This window comes from Balaenoptera acutorostrata, chromosome 10 (assembly GCF_949987535.1).
Source record: "Balaenoptera acutorostrata chromosome 10, mBalAcu1.1, whole genome shotgun sequence".
NCBI lineage: Eukaryota > Metazoa > Chordata > Mammalia > Artiodactyla > Balaenopteridae > Balaenoptera > Balaenoptera acutorostrata.
The window spans coordinates 75957561-75980989 of NC_080073.1; the positions used below are offsets into that span (position 1 = coordinate 75957561).

Consider the following 23429-nt stretch of genomic DNA (forward strand, 5'->3'; position numbering starts at 1 on the left):
ACTGGAATTGATTTTGGTGAACGGTGTGAGGTGAGGATTTAAATAAATATTTCTTCCCCGAGTGACCGGGTAGTTTTCTTAACTCTGATGGATGATGCATCCTTTCCCAATGGTGTATGATTTTGAAGGTGATTTGTGTTCTCTTTCTTCAGGCGTCTTGCTGCCCTCCAAAAGAGAAGAGAACTTCGAGCAGCTGGCATAGAAATTCAGAAGAAAAGAAAAAAGAAGAGAGGAGTTGATTATAACGCTGAAATCCCATTTGAAAAAAAGCCTGCTCTTGGTTTCTATGATACTTCTGAGGAAAACTACCAGGCTCTTGATGCCGATTTCAGAAAGTTAAGACAACAGGATCTTGATGGGGAGCTGAGATCGTAAGTTGCCTTTCTGTTTTTATAAGTGGAAAAGTATAGTAGTAATTTTATGGAGGACCAAGTATTATCCTTGACAGAGCCAGATATTTCTTAGTTAGCACAACGTGGTTTACATAATGCTTGTACTTATTTAATGGATTCGCCTTTCTGAGAAAACCAGTGACCCTGGCTGTGATGTTTTTAGCACAGAACACTTCGAAGCTCTCGAAATGTCAGCGCTTGGCTCTTAGTTAACTGTCTACTCAGAGTCACAGTCTTAACATTTACTTACCTTTGGGAAGAGGTTAGTTATTTTACTAATGGCCTGAAGGAATCTGTCAAAATCTGTTCTGCTGCTTCTTAGTTTTTTTTCTAGTGAAAATTTTATCTTGTTTTTCTGGGGTTTTTTGGCCGCGCCATGAGGCTTTGCGGGATCTTAGTTCCCTGACCAGGGATCACACCTGGGCCCCGGCAGTGAAAGTGCCGAGTTCTAACCACTGGACCACCAGGGAATTCCCTCTTGTTTTTCTTAAAATGAAATTAAAAGGAAAGACATTACCAATGCATTTTTAAATCTTTTCACTTAATGGCGATTAGTAGGTATATTTATAAAATGTCTTAGAATACAGAGGATTTTGTTTATTTCTAGGGATTTTTAGTTTTTAAATTGTTATATCTGAATGTTGTGGGGAGAACCTTTTAGGATTGTCAAAGATTTTTAGTTTTCTACTCCCCCAGTGGCCTTCCATTTCTGTTGACATGAATTGTTAGTAAACAACAGATGTCAGTCACTGTGAAACAGGATTTTCTTGGATGTACTCTGTTGTATTTATTTTTCAAATTAGGACCTTGCTTTAGGTAGTCCCTACAAATAAAGAGATTGAAGAAAAAATAGTCATTTGGAAGGAGTAGACTAGATGGAAGAAGAGGATGACATGCAGAGGGGGAGAAGGCATTCCTGGTCCTTTAAAAGATGGCCTTGAGCCTGGCTTTAGACCCTAACAACTTTCTGGTGTCATTTGTCAGGACTTAAATATCCTTTAAAAAAATTTATGAATTAAAAAAAAATCATAGCAGACAATTGAAGAATAGTTTTAAAGGAAAACTTTAAAACTCACGTTTTAATTCTGTTCCCTTCATTTAATTGTTTCCGTTTTTGTATACTTCATCATTTTCCTATGTGCACACACGTATTTTTACATGAACATAGTCACAGTGTAGGAGTAGTTTTATGTTTTTCTTTCCATGTTATATGTAACATTTTGCTTATCATAGTCTTTATAGTTACATAGTTTTAATATTTATTAATTAAATTACTTAGTATATCTTATTTTCTTAATAATTCTATTGATATTCTAAGTCTGCATTCCTCTTGAGTATAGTGGGTAGGTAATGGTGTAGGGAACAACTTAATGTATATTGTTTTGTCTTTTCGTCATAATTTTATTAGGAATGGGATTATTTCGTTCAGAGCATATGACTATTTATATGGTGTTTAATGTTGTTGCCTATATGTAACTTTAAAAAATCTGTTCTCCACCTTGATCCATGACAGTGAAAAAGAAGGACGAGATAGAAAAAAAGACAAGCAGCATTTGAAAAGGAAAAAAGAATCTGATTTACCGTCAGCAATTCTTCAAACTAGTGGTGTTTCTGAATTTACTAAAAAGAGAAGCAAACTAGTACTACCTGCCCCTCAGGTAATCTGATAAAAGCAGGTTTTTCATTGTATGAACTCATATGCTTACCATTTATCCAGCAAATGTTTGCGGGCCTATGTGCCAGGCTTTTGCTGGGTGCTTGGTACCTTTAAGAAATATCAGGCCTTGAACTGCTCATATGATGGTTTAGTAAGTAATTGTCAGCTCTTAGCAATTTTTCAGTAGGCTAGGGCTCCAGACCACTCTTTTGTAGCTGATAAAGGTGGTATTTGGCCTTGTGGACTTCAGGCCACTTTCTTTTAGGGAAGGTTTTGTTGTGTCACACCTCCTTCTCTTTTTGAGACAATAGCTGTGAAAATCAACATGGGAGTTGTGGAGAAGAGAAAATTCATTCAGCTCATCATAGGCTCTGTTCCTTTGAATTATAGTTGGTCAGAAACATGGGGATTTTGAATAAGCTCTTGTTTTGTTTTGACGAGTACAGCTCTGTATAATTGGACAGTTAAATGGAACAGAGGGATGGATTTAGGAGGCTTGAACAGCTTCTTTCCGCAAATGAGTGCCCTGGCTGCATCAAAACAAAATTCTTGGGCATAAACATAAAATAATTTTGTTAGATGCTGTTATTCGTAGTAGTGATATTTCTTAAACTGAAATTTTGCCTGTAATTTTTTTTTAGTTCTTTGGATATTTAGTTTGGTAAAATTACAAGGATAACACCTTTTGATTTTCTTAGGGATATTGTGGCTCTGTGGACTCTGTGTGATATTTTAATTGGTTTTTAGTACCCACCCTCCCCCCAATTGATAAATGGTTTTGTATAAACACTATTATTTTATGTTCTTGATTTATAAATATTTTGGTTTGAAAGAATTTCAGTATGGAAATACTGAAAAGGAATTTCAGTATTTGCAGCTTGATTCCATGTCACATATGGGATTCCGCCCCCCCCACCCCACATTAAATAGGGAAGACTTCTAAAAACTTTATTATGGAAATTTTCAAACCCACAAAAAGTAAAGAGAGTGCTACAACGAGCCCCTGTGTACTCATCACACAGCTTCAGCAATTCATTTTCTGGAATGTGGAAGTTTTCAGCTGTGTTATTCTCGGTTAAAATATTGCTACTGTGATAACTGTGTCTTTAGATTTCAGATGCAGAACTCCAGGAAGTTGTAAAAGTAGGCCAAGCAAGTGAAATTGCACGTCAAACTGCTGAGGAATCTGGCATAACAAACTCGGCTTCCAGTACTCTCTTGTCTGAGTACAATGTCACCAACAACAGCATCGCTCTGAGAACACCACGAACACCAGCTTCCCAGGACAGAATTCTGCAGGTAGGCTGCCATATGGTAGAGTGAACCTTTCACTTTGTTTATTGTCCTTAGAAGTATTTTAAAGGAGAACACTAAATGGTTTGGTTTTGTGTGTTTTAGGGTAAGCAGTTTGAAACAGTCCTGAATGCATAGCTGCTAGAGATTTCTGTAGTAGGGAAGCTAAATCCTGTCAGTAAAGCATAGCATTTAAAAATTTCACATGGCCTAGCAGTCCTGGAAAAAAAATCAAACACGTGTAGTAAGTAATTTTTAAAACTTCCTTGTGATTCTGTACTTAGCTTGGCATAGACTGCCTTCAGTACTATTTCCCTCTCTCTCCTTAGCACATAGGGTGTACAGCTCTGTGTGTTCTTTAGGGTGTCTGCATGCCAGAGAATAGACAAACCTAACAGAATACTACTGAGTCTTTTAGCACTCTTACATCTCAATTTTCTAATAGTCAAATATAATTTTAAGGTACTGATTCAGGAGTCAAATAGTCCTGCAAGACTTCGTAAGAAAAACAGTGCCCCTCATTGCTTGCTCTCTACAGGCACCAGTGATAGCTCTTTGTTTTTACCACCTTACTGCTAAGACACTTGTTACATTTTGGTTTTATTTTCAGTTTTAGGCACCTTTCCACCAAGGATTTGAACATCTGGCTCTCTCACACCTTCTGCCTCTACTGTGCATACACACTCTTTCCATTTTCCCATCTTCCATTATAGTTAATCATAATTTTGGTTAGCTCCATATTTATGGTTTATGTTATGACTACGTAAACTGCATTCATTCACTATGTAAACTGTGGGTCAAACTGCACTTGACCCACAAAATGCCTTATAATTACTGTGCAGTATTTTGTTTTTCTTTGAATTAATACTTGTTTTATTTAGGTGCTAAATTTTCTGATTACTTAGCACACATTCGGTTCTGGACTTTATACTAACTGTAAATCTCCTGTAATCTGGTCACATTTTAGGTATTCTTACCTTTTTCAACGGCTTGAAGTCGTTCCCAGAACTTCTGAATGTTCTAGTCTAGACTGATTACTCTTTAGATCTTGTTACAGCTTGTTCTCTTGCTTCCCCTTCACTGTCGCCCTAGAAAGTCCCTTGGGTCTCCTCTTTCTTGGCTCCCATGTCTCTGGCTTTTTTGGTTGACTCCCTTGTTGGTGAAGTGTATCTGTCAGTAGCTTTCTGAGGAAGGTTTCATGGGAGATGGAATTTTTAAAACCTTGAATATCTGTAAATTACTGTCCTACCCTCTTATCTGATTGATAGTACAACAGGGTATAGAATTCCAGATTGAAAGGGTTTTTGTTCACAGTTTTGAAGGCAGTGCTCCAGTGTCTTCTGGCTTTCATTGTTGCTACTGATAGTCCTGTGCCATTCAGGTTGTTAATAAGAAAGCTGGTTTTTTCTTTCTCTGGAAGCTTATATGATCTTCTCTTTTTCACATGCGTGTTTCTTGATGTGGGTCTGTTTTTAACCACTGTGCTAGGTACTTGGTGGTTCTTTTAATTCTGTAGACTCATGGCCTTCAATTCTGGGAAGTTATTTTGAAAATTAAAAAATTTCCTCCCTTTCATTAATTTATTTTGCTACTTATTACTCTCTGGTTTTCTGTCTTAATTGACTTTAATTTCATTGCTAGGAGATTTTCTGAATTTTATCTTTTTTTAAAATTTCTACTGTCATATTTTTAATTTCTAAGAGCTCTTTTTTAAATGTGTTCAATTTTTAAACGTCTCATTTAATTAATATCTTTTTATTCCTCTGAGGCTGTTAATGATGGTTTTGCTTTGTTTTTATAAGTTTTCTTTTTCCTGCTCAGTGTTTAAGTTTCATTTATTTGTTTTGTTCTCTGTCTTTCATATTAGATATTTCCTCAAATATCTTTTGATCTTGTTCTTTGCCTATATCTAGGGAATAAGGGTAGGGCAATTAAAAGCTGACTAGACACTCCTTGGGTGTGGGTAGGACCCCTTGACTCCAGATTTTCCTGTGGGCTGAACTGGCTGGGATGTTTTATTAGGGAGATTTCTTTTAAAATTGTTTTACTTTTAAAATATATTTATTTATTTATTGAAGTATAGCTGACTTACAATACTGAATAAGTTTCAGGTGTACAACATAGTGATTTGATCTTTTTATAGATTATATTCCATATAAAGTTGCTGTAAAATGTTGGCTATATTCCCGGTGCTATACATTACATCCCTATAACTTATTTATTAGGGAATTCTTATTTATTTATTTATTTATTGGCTGCGTTGGGTCTTCGTTGCTGCTTGCAGGCTTTCTCTAGTTGCAGCGAATGGGGGGCTGCTCTTCACTGCGGTGCGCGGGCTTCTCATTGCGGTGGCTTCTCTTGTTGTGGAGCATGGGTTCTAGGCATGCGGGCTTCAGTTGTTGTGGCACGTGGGCTCAGTAGTTGTGGCACGTGGGCTTAGTTGCTCCGTGGCATGTGGGATCTTCCCGGGCCAGGGCTCGAACCCGTGTCCCCTGCATTGGCAGGCAGATTCTTAACCGCTGCACTACCAGGGAAACCCTATTCCAGAACTTCTGACATGCTAATGTTAGGTTGACAGAAGGAATGGAAGTATTGAATTCTGCCACAGCTCAGTATTCATTTTCTCTCTTGGTTTTCATTGAGAAAAATGTATAAGAATTCGGCCTGTTTCAAGATTTGTGTAGTAGGACCAGAAGAGAGGAATTTGCTCTTCTGTCTAAACTGTTAAAACATGCTTCTTTATCTTGTTAATCAGGAAGCCCAAAACCTCATGGCTCTGACCAACGTGGACACCCCATTAAAAGGTGGACTTAACACCCCTTTGCACGAGAGCGACTTCTCAGGTGTGACTCCACAGCGGCAGGTTGTACAGACTCCAAACACAGTTCTTTCTACCCCATTCAGGTACTGTAAATAAATAACTGTTTTCTGTTTTAGAAAAACTTGAATCCGAGGACTTGGACATGTTTGCTTTAGAAATGCTGGCAGAGAATGGAAATAAGTGTTTAACTTGCTTTTTGATTTCTCCTCACTCATAGTAGCAAATAACATTATAGTATCCAGGAAATAGTCAAATACCAAATGGAGCTTCCTTTTTTTTTCAGGGTTTCTGGTGCTATCACCTCGTTTCTGAATACTTTTAATCTGATTTAAAAGAGCAGATCAATCCATTGTTAATGATGATTTGGCGAATTTTATAAAAATTCTAAGCCTTTTTATTTATGTATTACTGTTGCTTTTCCCCCAACATTTTATTGTGAAAATTTCTAACATTCAAAGAGGTTGAAAGAATGGTAAAGTAAGCATCCATATACTCACCACCCAATTTTCCAGTTAATATTTTACAGTGTTTGCTTTAATCACATATCCGTCCATCAATCTAATTTTTAATACATTTCCAAGTAAGTTGCAGGTATTAGTCCATTTCACCCTGAACACTTCCTCATTGTGTATATCATTAACTAGAGTTCAGAGTTCAGTATTTGTTTATACTTCTTTTGTTTTTAAGCTACTGTTTTTAAAGAAGAATTTTTAAGATACAAACATTATAGAAGCAATTTGTATTAAAATGGAATTTGAGCTTTTAAGGTTAGAAATATTTAGGGTTTACTTTTAATTTTAAAATATGTCCTCCTACTGGTTGTTAAGTATATGAAGACTGTTACAATTGCACATGACAGCAGGATCAAGAAACATTGGCACCCAAAACATTATATAATATTTAATTGCAAAGCTTGCAAGAGAGCCTAATCCCTCTTTCCCCGTGGGTGTCTCATTTCTCAACTGGATTGTAAGCTCATTGTGGGCAGGGACCATGTCTTATATGGTAACACCTCACCTCACCTCTGGGAACAGCTCTCTGGCAGCACCACCTGTCTGGAACACAGCCAAGATACAGGAAGTAATCAACCAAAAAAAAAAAAAGGCTTTGAACAATTAAACTGTAAGGTGCAAAGTCTATGGCTTTTATTCCTAAGAGAGTTTCTTAGAGGTAACTCAGAGCTATTCATATTTAGATGTGATTCTAAAAGCCTGGTGTTTGGTTTCCAAACAAAATGTAGAGGGAGGAAGTATTTCAAGTATGCACATCTATGATGATGATGATGTGATAGCCAACAGCTACAGGCAGGGAGGAGACAAATGATAAGTTGAAGATACTGAACTCAAAAGGAGTCATTTGGGATCTTGATTGTGGTGGCCAACCTCTCTGCCCACTGTGTGTTCTCAGCCACCCTGATGTGTCAAGAAAAGGTTGTGAGACTTCCCTGGTGGCACAGTGGTTAAGAATCCGCCTGCCAGTGCAGGGGACACGGATTCGATCCCTGGTCCAGGAAGATCCCACAAGCCGCGGAGCAACTAAGCCCGTGCGCCACAACTACTGAGCCTGCGCTCTAGAGCCCGCGAGCCACAACTACTGAGCCCACGTGCCAGAACTACTGAAGCCTGCGTGCCTAGAGCCCGTGCTCTACAAGAGAAGCCACCACAACTAGAGAAAGCTTGCACACAGCAACGAAGACCCAATGCAACCAAAAATAAATAAATAAAAATAAATACATTTATTAAAAAAAAAAGGTTGAAAAATGTTTGGTGGACCTAGTTATTAATAAGGTAAGAAAATATCAGATGTAATGACTTTATTTGAAGTTATTAGAATAAATATACTGTGTGTAAATACTGAGTAGCTGAACCAAACCTTTATTTTAACCTAGAGGTCTAACTAAAAACCAGGTAGGGAGATGGAATTTCTGGAATCTTTATTTCTTTTCTATTTTCCTTGTAAAATAATTTATGTGAAAAACATTTGAAAGCACGATCCAAATAAAATTGGCACTTTCATTAATTGGAATTTCTGTCTTTCTAGAACTCCTTCTCATGGATCTGAAGGGCTGACTCCCCGGAGTGGGACAACTCCCAAACCAGTTATTAACTCCACCCCGGGTAGAACGCCTCTTCGAGACAAGTTAAACATTAATCCCGAGGATGGAATGGCAGATTACAGTGATCCCTCTTATGTGAAGCAGATGGTACATGTCAATTCCCTTTTAGTATTCTTTTTTTTTTTTTTTTTTTAAATTATTTATTTATTATTTAGTTTTGGCTGTGTTGGGTCTTCGTTTCTGTGCGAGGGCTTTCTCTAGTTGTGGCAAGTGGGGGCCACTCTTCATCGCGGTGCACAGGCCTCTCACCATCGCGGCCTCTCCTGTTGCGGAGCACAGGCTCCAGACGCGCAGGCTTAGTAGTTGTGGCTCACGTGCCTAGTTGCTCCGTGGCATGTGGGATCTTCCCAGACCAGGGCTCGAACCCGTGTCCCCTGCATTGGCAGGCAGATTCTCAACCACTGTGCCACCAGGGAAGCCCTATGGTTGGTCTTAAGGTAGGGAAGAAATGGAGATAGAAATTAAACAAAATCTTGTTTCAAATCTGAAGTTAGGGGTCATTTTTCTAGAATTAAAATTAGACTAATTACTTTTTAGAAACTCTTATACAATATTAGTTGCATATTTTAATGTGTATGAATTGAGAAGGACCAATTTTTTTCTACAGGAAAGAGAATCTCGTGAACACCTCCGTTTAGGGTTGTTGGGCCTTCCTGCCCCTAAGAATGACTTTGAAATTGTTCTACCAGAAAATGCCGAGAAGGAACTGGAAGACCGTGAAATAGATGATACTTACATTGAAGATGCTGCTGATGTGGATGCACGGAAGCAGGTGGGTGATGACGGTTACATGTCTCAAGATCTCTCCTTAAATGTTCTTTCAGTATTAAAAAAAATTACACTGAAGAAAATTACTTACATCATTAATAATATTCACTCACATAGTTCATAATATACTTAGAATATCTTGGTAGGTATTCTTAAAATGTATAATTATATGGATAGCCATTTAAATATCCTGTCAAATTCATTATGCTTCTTTAAAATACATATAAATAGTTTTTTAGATATTGTTTTCACTCTAGCCAAGAAAAGATGTTATTATCAGTCTTAAAAACAAGTACATCTTGGATTGGTTGAGTAAATGGTTTTTCGTCAGCGTAAACTAATAAAAAATGTGGCTTTGGATATGTAGCGAGCGTCAGAATAAAATTAGTAACACCTTGTACTAATACATCTTCTAGTTAATTACTTTCTCATTTGCACATAACAACCAGGTGATGTAAGTAGGATAAGTGTCAGCTTCGTTTTAGAAATGAGGAAACAGGCTCAGGTGAATTAAGTTAACTTCCTCAGGTCTTGTGGCTGGAAACTGGTGAAACTTGAACTAAAACTGAGATCATGTGACCCACTTCAGGCATTCTTGCTGCAGTCCATTTCAGTATGGTTTTAGAAATTGAATAATTTCCCGGGGTTGGATTGAGAATGGCATCAATGGAAATCGTTTTAGAGGGAAACCACATGAATGTGCTTTTTGGTGGGGAATAGATGATAATACTTTATGTGTTTAGTTCTCTTAGCTATTTTGAGTTACATTTACTCTCAGAACTGGTTTGCAGTTCTAATGTGTTAACCCACATTATTCATAATTTAAGAATCAGGAAACAACACATTCATTGGCTGGCTTTTTAAGTTAAAAATCAGTAGCTTTTGAGGTGGAAGGGAAAGGTTGTGTTGCACGAGGGATAATTGGAAGCATCCCCTCTACATTTAGGATTTGATTTAGACAAGAAAAGAATGATTATCTGATGGAGGGAGCCATGTAAATCTGGAGAATGCTCCTGGTAGACGTTGGAAGTTCTTAGTTTCTACTGTAACAGGAGAATGAATAGGCTGATTAATTTTAGTGGCCTTATATTGCCTTTCTACACACTTAACACAGATTCCTACAGCTTTAGCTCTTGAACATACACATTCTTATAGACTAAAGTGTTTTCAGCTTTACTGAAATGTGTCAAATACTGTTTAGCTGCAAAAATGGTTTTTAAAATAATTTTTTAGGCCATACGAGATGCAGAGCGTGTAAAGGAAATGAAACGAATGCACAAAGCTGTCCAGAAAGATCTGCCAAGACCATCAGAAGTAAGTATTAGAATTTCTGGCTTAGGAAGTTTTAAGTTTCTTTTTATGTGATTGATGTTTTTTATATTATAAAGTCTATAAAACGACATTTCATCTACTTTCTGGAATATAGTAAAGCAGTTCCCAGATCCAATCTTTGAAATGCTTCACTGGTACAAATATGAATTTTAAAAATAAATTGATTGATGATTGATTGGCTGCATTGGGTCTTCGCTGCTGCATGCGGGCTTTTTCTAGCTGCAGCTAGCGGGGGTTATTCTTCGTTGTGCTGCGCCGGCTTCTCATTGTGGTGGCTTCTCTTGTTGCGGAGCACGGGCTCTACGTGCACGGGCTTCAGTAGTTGTGGCTTGCAGGCTCTAGAGCACAGGCTCAGGAGTTGTGGTGCATGGGCTTAGTTGCTCTGTGGCCTGTGGGATCTTCCTGGACCAGAGCTCAAACCCGTGTCCCCTGCATTGGCAGGCGGATTCTTAACCGCTAAGCCACCAGGGAAGTCCCCAAATAAGAATTTTGAAGAAAAAAAGAAAATAATTTCTTTTGAAAATGTAAAACTGCTTTAGGCATACATCGGAGATATTGCAGGTTTGGTTCCAGGCCACTGTAGTAAAGAGAATGTCACGCAATAAAGCGAGTCACACGAATTGTTTGGTTTCCTTGTGCATGTAAAAGTTATGTTTACACTAAACTGTAGTCTTTTAAGTGTGTAGTAGTAGTATGTCTAAAAAAAAAAGTACGTAACTTAATTAAAAACTACTTGATAGCTAAAAAACGCTAATTATCATCTAAGTTTCTGAGCCTGAGTCGTAATCTTTTTCCAGTAGTAATATTAAAGATCACAGCTCACCATAACAAATAGAATAGTAATGAAAAAGTTTGAAATATTGCAAGAATTACCAAAATGTGACACAGACACAAAATGAGCAAATGCTGTTGGAAGAATGGTGCCAGTAGACTTGCTCAACGCAGGGTTGCCACAGACTTTGAGTTTGTAAAAAAACACACTACCTGCAAATCACAGTAAAGTGAAGCCCAGTAAAATAAGGTGTGCCTGTATTTAATTCATGCTAGTAGAACTAATAACGTTAGTATGTTGCAGTGACATGTTTAATAATTGTACTTGTTTTAAAATTTTAGGTAAATGAAACTATTCTAAGACCCTTAAATGTAGAACCACCTCTGACAGATTTACAGAAAAGTGAAGAACTAATCAAAAAAGAAATGATCACAATGCTTCATTATGACCTTCTACATCACCCTTATGAACCATCTGGAAATAAAAAAGGAAAAACTGTAGGATTTGGTACCAATAATGCAGAGCACATTTCCTATCTGGAACATAACACTTATGAAAAGTTTTCCAAAGAAGAGCTGAAAAAGGTATCATTGAATATTTCTGTCTCAAGATTTAAGTATTTGTTAGATACCATGTATCACGGACAAACATTAACATATTTTCCCTTATTGATGTTCATAAGCAACTGAAATATATGGTTAAGAGATAAATATTCATATTAAGTGTTATGCAAAGGACATACCACCCCCCCCACCCCTTCCCATGTTCAGTGGCAGGCCTTTATCAGGTAAACACTGGCTTTGATGGCAGGGTGTTGTTGTCTCATGGGTGTATGGCTGATTGATAGTTGCTACAGTTGCTATTTTCTGTGTTTAACTCTGCTGTCTCTGAATAGGGTGGAATGCCTTTAATACTTAAACCTCACTTATTTAGAATACTATGAAAAACAAGAATATATTAAAAATATTTACAGATTAAATCTTTCACCTATTCACAGAAAGGAAATATTCACTGAATTCATTCCCCTGACATGATTTCCCCCTACCCTTTTGGATAAGGAAATAAAGAAATGTTTTGTCTAAAGTCTGTCCTGCCTCTTCCTCCATATGCATTTTATTCTTTCTGCTTTGACAGAGCAAACAGCTGTCATTTTGACTAGAAATCTGTACAGTGGCATAAGATAATAGAGTTAGTTTCATGGTTGGAAGCAGAGTGGTCATTAGCTTAAAAGTCTTTTTTCTTTAGTCTTTCGCCCTGAGGGGCAGTGATGGACCCATCCATTAGAATGGGCTAACTTGGGAGAAAACCAGTAAGGTTCCTTTGTCTGGCTTCTCTCCTGCACTTTCCCTCTCTCCTCTCTTTTTCTTACTTTCTCTTTTTCCTATTGCATACGTGATACATGTGTATTATAGGACTTTTAAAAAGAAAATAGAGAAAGGAAGGAGGGTTTAGATTTGTGTTTGTTTGCCCCTGATTCATGAGTAATTTTGACTTGCTGCCTTTTAGTAAGTGCCATGGAAGCTGTCCTCTGTTGAGTGCCTGTGCTTTGGCAGGCACATTCAGTCACCGAACTGGGTGAGAATTAGACAATGAACTTGATGCTTGAACAGTTTCCTCTTTTTAGAGTGAAAATATGAGGGGAAGATGGAATTTAGGAAATAAATTTTCCTAAATTTATTGTATATATGGAAACCTGAAATAAATATCACGTTGTTGCTAATAGAGATTCTATAAGGGACAAATTCTAATAAATTTTTTGATAATAATGTAAGTAGTGCTTTGGAATTATTTGAAACGATTACACAGTAGTTTAAATATCCTCCCATATTTTATTTATCTATCTATAGTCCCCTTTGTTCCGAAGAATTTGAAGCAGCTATTTACTTAGCAGATTCTTTAGGGACGGTTTAAATAGAACTTAGCTGTACTCTCTCCTAATTATTATAAGAGCTGAATTTGTAAATTTTTACTGTGTACAGTTTCAGAGTGAAATACCATTTCTCTGATGATACAGTGCCTAATTTTCATTAAGTGTGTTAAAATTGGTTTGTTTCCATTATTTCCCCTAAGAGGTATTGTTTAAAAGTATCTATTCCTTATCTTCTAGAGACTTGATTTTCCATTTTTTTGTTTATATTTTTTCATATGCTGGTTATTTATCTTGACTTTATGTATTTTGGCCTGTGTTTATTTTCTGATGTTCCTGGAGTGATTGAAAGCTTTCTATAAAGCACAAAAAGTAATTGTCAGTTTTTCATGAGCCATGAAGCAAAGGGCTGGAAAAAGTTCATGTGGTATGTTCATGGATTCTGTGTGTCTGGTGTTGGGCTGGCTCTTTGTGTATACTGTATCACTTAATTCTCATAACAAACATGTTAGGTATTATCTCCACTCTACAGATGAGAAATGGGCTCACAGAAGTTCAGCAAGTTCAGATAGCTACTTAAATGCTAAATCTGTGATTGGAGCCCAGGCTTGTCCAACTCCATCCTCATTCTGTCGTCTTAAACCGTATCTTTTCTAGTGAACAGAAGCTGGTCTATGACCCATCATTATTTGATTTATGCCTCCAGTCTTATTCTCTGGCAATGGCAGGGACATTCTTTCAGATGAGAAAAAAGGCAGGTGTCAAAAAAACGCCTACTTCCCCTTCACCATACTGGGAAGTCCAGAGTGTAGCGGGGGATGGTAGAGAGGGAGGAGCACCCGCACGTGTTGGTGCCCAAGCATTGGCTTGGGTGTGACCTTGCCTTGTCCGCTTACTAGTGTTGTATTTTTGAACAAGTGGTTTAACCTCGCTAAGCCTTAGTTTCATCAACTTTAAAGTGAGGTTAACGTTGACTGCTTTGTAAGGGTGGTGTGCTGTTTGGAGATAAAGTAGGTGAAACTTCTCAATTCAGTTCCTGGCACATAGTAGGTATCTGAGAAATGGTAGCTGCTATTATAATGAGTGAAGGCAAAGGACATTTACATTATCAGGGATGATAATGGATGCTTGGCTTTTCAGATCAACCTGCATTGACTTCTAGGCTTCTTAATTCATTTTGCTTAGGTATTATAACCCCCTTCCAAAAAAAACAGTTAACCAGAGCTCATTGTCTTTGCCCAGAGGAGTAAAAACTAGTCTTTTAAAGCTTTTTGTTGATGGCAAGTATCTCTAGTACTCAAGCTTATTGTTACTATTATTGTGAACAGGCCCAGGATGTTCTGGTACAGGAGATGGAAGTGGTAAAACAAGGTATGAGCCACGGAGAACTCTCAAGTGAAGCTTATAACCAGGTGTGGGAAGAATGCTACAGTCAAGTTTTATATCTTCCTGGGCAGAGTCGCTACACACGGGCCAACCTAGCTAGCAAAAAGGACAGAATTGAGTCACTGGAAAAGAGGCTTGAGGTTGGTATCCTTTTAAAATTCTAATTTAAATGTACTTTGATTGAAATAATGAACCAGATAATACCACTGGAGACAACTTCAGAAAAATAGATCTAAGGTAATTGTTTTCGAATTTCTTGAGGAAAAACTACACTGAAGTGTTTGATCTTCCTTGGCCTTCTTCATTGGTTTTTCAGAACTGCTGGCCTTCGTGATGAAGAGTGCCCTCCAAGTTGACCACAGGTCAATCAGAACCTTTTAGATGTGGGGGCAAAGAGCCAAGAAGTGAGCACTGGTCACTCAGAAGAGTGTAGAGCAGTGCTAGAAGAGCAATGCAGTTTTCTCTAGGGGGGATCTCAGTGTACCAGGGAGCTTTCTTTCTGTAGCCAGAGGGTACACTTACAGAACTTTGGTACCTTTCTGCTCATCCTCGGATTCCTGTCAGTTTGTTACAGAGAGAGCACTGAGCTGGATTATCCAGACAATGGCTTCCGTGATTTTTCATGTCTATGAAAATGTTGAAACGTACTAGATGGGAGTTTCATGGCATGTGGTTTCTTAATATAGTCTGCATGTTTTGAATTCCAGAATCTGTGTATGCATTTTGCCAATGGTATGTAAATTGTGGTTCACAGACCGCTAGGCTGCCTTGTGAATTCTTAATGGTGGTCTTCAGGGATGTTTCTGAGGCCAGGATATCTTGGGATGGGAAGGAGAAAGGGGTGCTTCAGGCAGTCAAAGTGGCCTCAAATTCCGCTTATGTGATTACCAATTTCTCTGCAGAAAGTAGATTTGGAAATATTTTTATTTGGGGTTAAAATAAAAAAACAGTAAAATCACTTAGGGGTGTTTGGGGCTGCGTGGGGCTAGGGAAATGAACTGGAAAAAGCGATATCCTATTAAAATTAACATTTTTGATTTTACCTGTAAGGTCACATGTATAGACCCTAATGGTAATGCCTGTGCACATCTTTTATCATTTAGTGGGAAATCAGACTTTCTGAAGTAATTCTCATCTGGGGTGAAATTTTAGCAATCCAGTGCTGCTGGTTACTCTAGCTGTGTTACTAACTTCCAGCAGGGTGTGCTGTTGCTCTGTGTTTTAATTCACAAAGTCAGGGAAAGTAAAAAGAACATCAGTGGTTAAATTTAAGTTATATTTCCTGTTATGTAGGCTTCATTTCTTAAAAGTGGTAGTTAGCAGTGTAATTCTGATCTAAGGTCAGCATCATAATTGATTGGAAAGCTATTTGGAAAGCTTCCTGTAACACTTATACATAAATACTTAGGTCTCTCACTTAGTTTGAAAATCTCATTTGAGGTGGGTAAACTCTTTCTTCCTCAAGTGGTAAGGACATTTTGTGCTGCTTAAAATATAAAAAAAAGTTTTTCCCTAAATCTCATTTACTTTGTTGAGGCACTAACTTTCATGACAGCAGATAAATGTGTCACAAAGTGAGTGGTGCCGTAAAGTACAGTAATTTTTATTTCTGTGTTGAATTGGTCTTGTGAGTTTTGAAGGGAAAAATACAGAGAGAACCACTGCTGTTCTTTTGGAGATTTATTTGGGTCGTTTATAAGCAACCATTAAAAACATGTGGTTCTCTTTGTTCAGTTCAGTACCAGGAACTGAAATCTTCCGTTGAACTATTTTTGCTGAAGGATTGGTGATTTTGGAAGAATATTCATTAAACAGTCTGAAGGAATTTTTCTTTTCTTGACTCCTGGATAACTTGCTTTAATGTTTACCCAACTAGTTACTTTTAAAGAACACGTAATCAAATCCTTTAATTTAGTAAACTATGCTTATTTCAAACGAAAGTTATTAAATCTTTAAAAAGAAGAAAAGAGACTCAAAAACCCAAATAAACAAGTCCCCCATTTTATTTGTATTCATTCCCTAATTCAGAACTAGGTTTGTCTTAGCTTATTTTAGTTTTTGAAGACACAATTCCCCTGGTTTGAAATACATAAATATTTTATTTCAATTGTAATTCTTTCATCATTTCAGTTGATTGCTAAATTATAAACATTATTCAAAGTTTGTTGTGGGGAAGGAACTCCAGTTGTATTATATAAACTAAAGGCTGTACTTAAATTATCCTTCCACTCTTAGGTTCAGGGAGATATGCCTTGCTGTGCAAGCACAGTACACCATGGCTGCCAGTGTGTTTGAATTTTGCTGCCATGAACTCTGGAACAGTGAATCTAAATTATGGCCCTATCACAGCGTATCAAGCAAGATGAAATCCAGCTTTGTCGTGGTTGGTGTCTCCTAAATGGATTAAAAAAATATGCCCCGAGGTTTATATTGGAGCTAGTCTTTGAGCCATTACTCCTGATTAATATTTGAAACTTAGAACTTAACCGAAAATCCTTAAGATACTCATTTAAAACTAGTAGAACCATCTCAGATTTTATGTAGAATGTTGTGGGTGGTACAAGGAATCTGTTAAATAAATAGAATCAGTGTAGTTGCAGGTCAGAAGTAAGTGGGAAAGACTTCTGAATTGTAACCAAGTCCATGTATTTTATTCTGCTTAGGAGGTAGAATTAATTTCAGGACCTTACCAGACATTTGTGTGTAAAATAAGGCAGCAGCTGCAAACAGAAATGACACCTAATATCAGAAAAGGAAAAGTTATAAAAACATAGCATGTTGAGGCCATTTAAATATGGCAGCAAAAAGCCCTGTTATTTGAATAGCTTTTAGGGTATTATGGGTATATGGTAGGGGGGTAGAGTGATTGCTCTTTATAGTGATACCGCAGTTAATAAGAAAAGCTTAACTTCTGTTCAGTGTTATGTTTTTAAAAAGCAGAAAAAGAGGGATGGCTATAACTAGAAAAATTTTCATCAAGTGGTTAAAAGTAAAAAGCTTTAGTACTTTATTTAATCACACATTTAGTGAATGTTACTGAGCATCTACTCTGTGCCAGCCCCTGTACTAGGCCCTGGGGATATAGCAGGGAACGAGGCAGATGAGCTCTTTTTTCTTGTGGACTTCACGTTAAGGGTTTTCCAGATAAATGGAGAAGAACCTCATTTTTCTGATGCCAGATAAATGAGTCATTACTGTATTTGGGAAGTGCAAATAGAATTTGAAGTGTTCTAATTTGTTTCCACTTTAAGTGGAAATAGGAAATCGTCTGAAGACATAATTATTTTGAGTGAAATAATTTCCAGTAGGTGCAAAAGTGAAATGAGAAGTCTGAATTTAGGCCTGCCATTAAATTTAATAGTATTTGAAATAGTATCTAAACTGCTGTGTTGAGGAAGTTTGGCTGAAAAGCAGATTTTGTGATGTTAGCTGTAAAAATGGAAAGGCTTTCCTTAGAGGTGGAAACTAGGTCCAGGGGTAATACTTCTCCCTGTATTTTACTGGCACAGTCAATTTAGTCAAAAAATACTATGTAACATTGACTTCTTGGAAATAAAGTAACTTAAAGAACACAGATAACACATTTAAAATCCTTCTCAGTGTATTTGTAGAACTCTTTTGGGGACCCCTGACTTTACTGAATGGTTATATTTCAGCAAAATTGGCTGCACAATGGATCTCATTTTCTCAGTGACTTTCATTATAAAGTTAGATATTTTTACACAGGAAAAAAATTCCCTTAATACTTTAAAGAGTGAAAACTTAGGGTAGGGATTAAGTTGGTGGGCAGTTCGGGGTGGAGGGATTATATGTTGTATCTCAGCAGGTTTGCGCTTATGTTCCCTTGTGGGTGTGTGTGGGGTGGCATGCGGTGGCAGGAGACAAGTCCCCAGTACTCTGGAATGCTCTCATTCTTAAGTTCTGCTCTCTGCCATGACCCTTAAAGGCATTAACAGATTTCTTGGTTGTTTCTAGCAAGAACTCTGGGAGCTGGACCAGAGATCTCCTATGATAAAACTGTGTTGCTTTTGTTATGCCTCAACGTTGAGTTGAATTTGTTTCGTGCAGTTTACGAGTTTCATTTCCTAACTTACGCAAATGTAAAATGCTCTCGGCATTGCTTTATTGGTACATTACTGTTCTTGGACATGTGTTTAGTAAGGTTTTGCCTTATTGCTTAGCTTGCTTTGCAGGGATGCAATCTGATGGTTGCTAACTGATAGATGCTGACAGTAATCACTAAATTGGACCTGCATCTCATCAATATAGAGATGGTTCACTGCTAAAACTTAATGCTAGTGAACAGTATAGAGATTAAAGGAGAGTCATGATCTCTTGTTTGCAAACATTTCGGTGGCTGAACCACATCTTTACTGCTATAGGATCATATTGTGGAATGATGGACTAGGAAGTGGAGCTGCCATTAACTATATTTATTTTAGGTATCCTGAAACCTGTTTTTCTAGTGGTATAAGGTTATATTCTGGGTCCCCAAGCAAGAATTTCGGTAAGGGATGCTCTTAATGTTTCTGAACCTCAGTGTAACAGACTTTAACTGAAGACAGTATTGGAGACCCAAGGATTATGTGTTTACTTTGGAATTACTTAAGCTTAGTAACCTTAACAAACTTAGTGAGTTTGAAAGTAACAATTACACTTTTATAAGTCCCATACAGCCCCCTTTTGTAATGACCCGAGGAAACACTTATGGTTCCACTGATTCATCTCCTGGGGACCATCAGTTTTCCATTGGTCTCTGGCCAGTCTTTTTTAGACAGTTTCTCTTCTATGCGTTTAAAAAATAACATTTGTAGGCTTTTTTTTTTCTTTCTAAAAATAATACCTGTACTTTGTAGAAAATTTTAAATAAAAAAAAAATAAAGAGAAAAGCCTACCATTCAAATGTAATCACCTTAAACATCTTGCGGTGTGTGTATGTATAAGATTAAATATGATAGAAAAAGATGAATATATGAGCATCTTACACATATCTATGTGTGGGTGAAAGGAGGAAGGCCTTCAAAACTAAATTGGGATCATTTAATAGTATAATATTGTAAGTATCATTCAAAAAAAAAAACATCACTTGCTCTCTTTTTTAAGTCTGTTGCAAAGGATTAGCTTTGGTGAAATCTGTAAATAATTATTCTAGTTACATTCTGCCCAACTTCTTAAAAAGTTGTCAAATAACCTTTTTTGCCCATAAAAATTTCTGAGATGTTTGTTTTCCTGTAGTTTTATAGCTTGTTAAGAATAAAAGAATTAGGAATTAAAAAATATAAGCGGGGGAAATGCTTTTCTCCAGTGTCAAACAAAATTCTTATAAGTGGCCTATGTACAGGTTAATGTCTAAATCAGGGAAGGAATGATGGGCAAATTCATTAATTGGGATCTTGTTTATGTGTGTCTAGAATAATTTGTTTTTCAGTGAACTGTCTGGTGACATTAAGCCATTTAGCCCCACAGCTTGACTTTCTTCAGGCATGTTTGCATTTCAGGGGCTGAGGCAGGGAGGACATCTGGTTTATTAGCTGTGGTGTAGCCTAATGTGTTGGACTTTCAAGTGGGACACAACTGCATAGCTTCATCTCTTAGTGACTCTGTGGCCTAGAGCAAGTTACTTAACCTCTCTGGGTCTCAAATTTTCTTACCTGTAAAATTTGGGTGTGTAATAGTTTTTTAGTCTCATGGAAATGAGAGTTTGAGATAATGTAAGATTAAATGAGATACTGTGTGCCTGGCAGTTGGCAAGTTTTAGTGAGTAGGAGTTCTCTCCCATGTTTCTTAGGTTCATATCATTCTTAGTGTTAGCTAAATTAGATTAAATTGATATTTATCAAGTTATTCACCTTGAATAACAGGCTGGGTAAGTTTTTCTCTGAATTTTGATGAATGTCTGAAATATGAGACATGGGTCAATTTTAGGAGAGAGGTTTGAGTAACACTTAAAGGCTCAGATTTTGTTTAATATAAATGAATTTTACATAATTGTGGATTTTAACATTTCATATGTACATTTTGGTATGTTGAAGTAGTTGACATACTTATAAATTTTAATGTCTCCATTATGTTTCATTGTACTGATGTTTCATGGTTTGTGGTGTATGGTCTTAACAAAATAGTTATCCTTTAGAGTAGATATTGAATTTGAATTTTTTTTTTAATTAATTAATTACTTTATTTATTTATGGCTGTGTTGGGTCTTCGTTTCTGTGCGAGGGCTTTCTCCAGTTGCGGCAAGCGGGGGCCACTCTTCATCGCGGTGCGCGGGCCTCTCACTGTCGCAGCCTCTCTTGTTGTGGAGCACAAGCTCCAGACGCGCAGGCTCAGTGATTGTGGCTCACGGGCCCAGTTGCTCCGTGGCATGTGGGATCTTCCCAGACCAGGGCTCAAACCCGTGTCCCCTGCATTGGCAGGCAGATTCTCAACCACTGCGCCACCAGGGAAGCCCTGAATTTGAATTTTAAAAAACCTTTTATTATGGGAATTTTCAAATACAAGCCAAAGTCGACTAGTGTAATGAGTCCTCACGTGTTATCACCCAGCTATGACAGCCACTCTTATTTCATGTTATTCTCCCTCTCCCACTGTTTGAAACAAATTCCAGACATCATATCGTAAAACAGAATTATGATGCATGAAATTCGTCAGTTTGGTCCCCCTACACATTTGTATTAGATATATTCTCATTCATCTCCTCTTGAACTTTATGCTTTTATTTTGGATGTAGTCAGCTTTAATTATATCAAGTGTTGCCCTGCTTTAAAATCCTAATAGTTATAGTGAACTTCATTTAAGATTATTAGAAATTTTGTGCTGATACATATTTAAGCACAAACTTCCATTATAATCATATTTGGGAGGCTTGTCTGGTGACATGTGAACAAAGTATTTAATCCTAATTCCATTACTAACTTTGTTAGATGTTTTAAGAAGACTTTAAAGTATATCTCTGGGCTTCCCTGGTGGCGCAGTGGTTGGGAGTCTGCCTGCCAATGCAGGGGACGCGGGTTCGAGCCCTGGTCTGGGAGGATCCCACATGCCGCGGAGCGGCTGGGCCCGTGAGCCACAACTACTGAGCCTGCGCGTCTGGAGCCTGTGCTCCGCAACAAGAGAGGCCGCGATAGTGAGAGGCCCGTGCACCGCGATGAAGAGTGGCCCCCACTTGCCCCAACTAGAGAAAGCCCTCACACAGAAATGAAGACCCAACACAGCCAAAAATTAAAAATAAATAAATTAATAAAAAAAAGATTATAAAGTATATCTCTAAGTGCAGTTAAGGATTTGAAAAAAATGATTTTGACAACTTTTGGTAAATCAGCTATAAATGCAGTGGTTTGAAAATCATTTTTTGGAAGAACTTTTGGTAAATCGGCTGTAAGAGGCAGTGCAAGCTCCTTAAGCCAATACTGTTTTGTTCAAAATAAGTTGTCCTGCAGGGCAGTTGCTGATGCTTAATTGTAGTTTTTAAAAGGGCTTAGAAATATTAATCTGATTAAACCTGAGTCTGGTTCTTCTCAATTCTGCATATTTTAAACAATAAGTTTTTATACTCTGTTGGACTTTAATGTTGTTTCTGTGTATGAATGTGGGGCGGGGGAGTTGGGGCTGATTTAAGGTAGTTCTGTTCCATACATGCATGTGCGTTTCATGCTTGAGATTTATTGGCTAGGAAAAGGCCAGACGTTATAGGTTAGTTTATTTTCCTCCTAAAATGTATCGAGCAGTCATAGGTTGAGCATTTTACAAAGTACTGTGTGCAGATATCTTCCTTTACGTTTTAACGATCAGATGGCAGATGTAAGATAAGTAAGCTAAAATTGAATATTAAAAGCTGGATTCCATTTCTTCTTTATATTTTTATACTAACTTATATAGCTATTTGATTTTTTTCTGTACTTTAATTTTTTGGTATAATTTATTACCATATTTGCTTGGAATCTTAGCACAATATTTGAGCCAGAAGATGCTAATAAAGCTTGAGCTAAATTAAATAAAATTGTTGGCATTAATAAAATTGTTGGCATTAGCAACTTTGCAGTTTTTAAATCTTTGGTGTTTTGGGAATAATAAATGACTCAACTGTGTGAGGTGAGGTAACTCCCAGATACAAGGTACCAGTCATACTAAATGTGCCTTGATGCCTAATTAAACACTTTCTGAGCGTATTATGCTGTTATACCAAATTGGAAATTGGATTTCCATGGAGTGCAGTGTATCGCTAACTGAATTATCTTAACCAATAAAAATGATAATTTGTATGACTAATTTAAAAAAGTATGTATTAATTTGAAATTCTGTGCTGTTAAGGTTTTTGGAACGTGTATTCGAATCCACATGTGATTAGAATATCTAATGTTGGTATTCTTGGAACATGCTGAATTATAGTATAAGGAACTTGATGCAACTAACTTATGGATTTAGTTCACTTTTTATTGGGAATGAGGACTTTTTGGTAGGTCTAGTTAAAAGAAAACAGCTGACACCTAGCTTCTGTAATGACAGTGGCTGAAACAGGATTCTCCATCCTTATTGCCTATTAGAATCATCTGGGGGCTTTAAAAATACAGTCGTCTGAGACCATTGAAATAAGGGTCTCTGGGTTTACAGCACTGGTAGACTTCAAAAGCTGTACGATTAATTCTAAAGGTTAGCTGGGGTTGAACAGCATTGGCTTAAAAAAATGTGCTCCAGTACCGGTTACTTGGTGTGGTGGTCCTCAAGAGGCAAACTGCTCACTTACAAGAAGGAACAGCTGTTTTTCCTTGCTTTAGTCCCAGGAAGGGGATCTCCATCATTTTTAAAATTAAAGTCGGAATTTAAAGGAGGGTTTTAAAGTGTCATCCATAATCTCTTGGTCCGTTAGAGAGGAGAGCAAAATGGTTAAACTCGTAGTACCTATAATAATTGTAATCAGAGCTAACATTTGTTGACTGCTTAACTTTATGTCACTTACTGGGTGGCTAAGGGCTTTTCTGTACATTATCTTAGGGTTCATAGTAACTTTTAGCAATGACTGCCATTT

The 23429-nt window shown here is 37.3% G+C and overlaps 1 protein-coding gene across 1 annotated transcript in view; it reads left to right on the top strand.

Moving 5' to 3' along the window:
• The window catches only part of CDC5L (cell division cycle 5 like), a 41646-nt gene that overhangs the window by 12597 nt on the left and 5620 nt on the right, over positions 1–23429 (top strand). Inside the window, exons 6-14 of the mRNA XM_007193815.2 lie at positions 153–371; positions 1906–2050; positions 3160–3348; positions 6098–6246; positions 8204–8366; positions 8887–9051; positions 10281–10361; positions 11493–11735; positions 14347–14544. Coding sequence (XP_007193877.1) covers positions 153–371; positions 1906–2050; positions 3160–3348; positions 6098–6246; positions 8204–8366; positions 8887–9051; positions 10281–10361; positions 11493–11735; positions 14347–14544 — 1552 coding nt within the window. The remainder of the gene's footprint in view (positions 1–152; positions 372–1905; positions 2051–3159; positions 3349–6097; positions 6247–8203; positions 8367–8886; positions 9052–10280; positions 10362–11492; positions 11736–14346; positions 14545–23429) is intronic.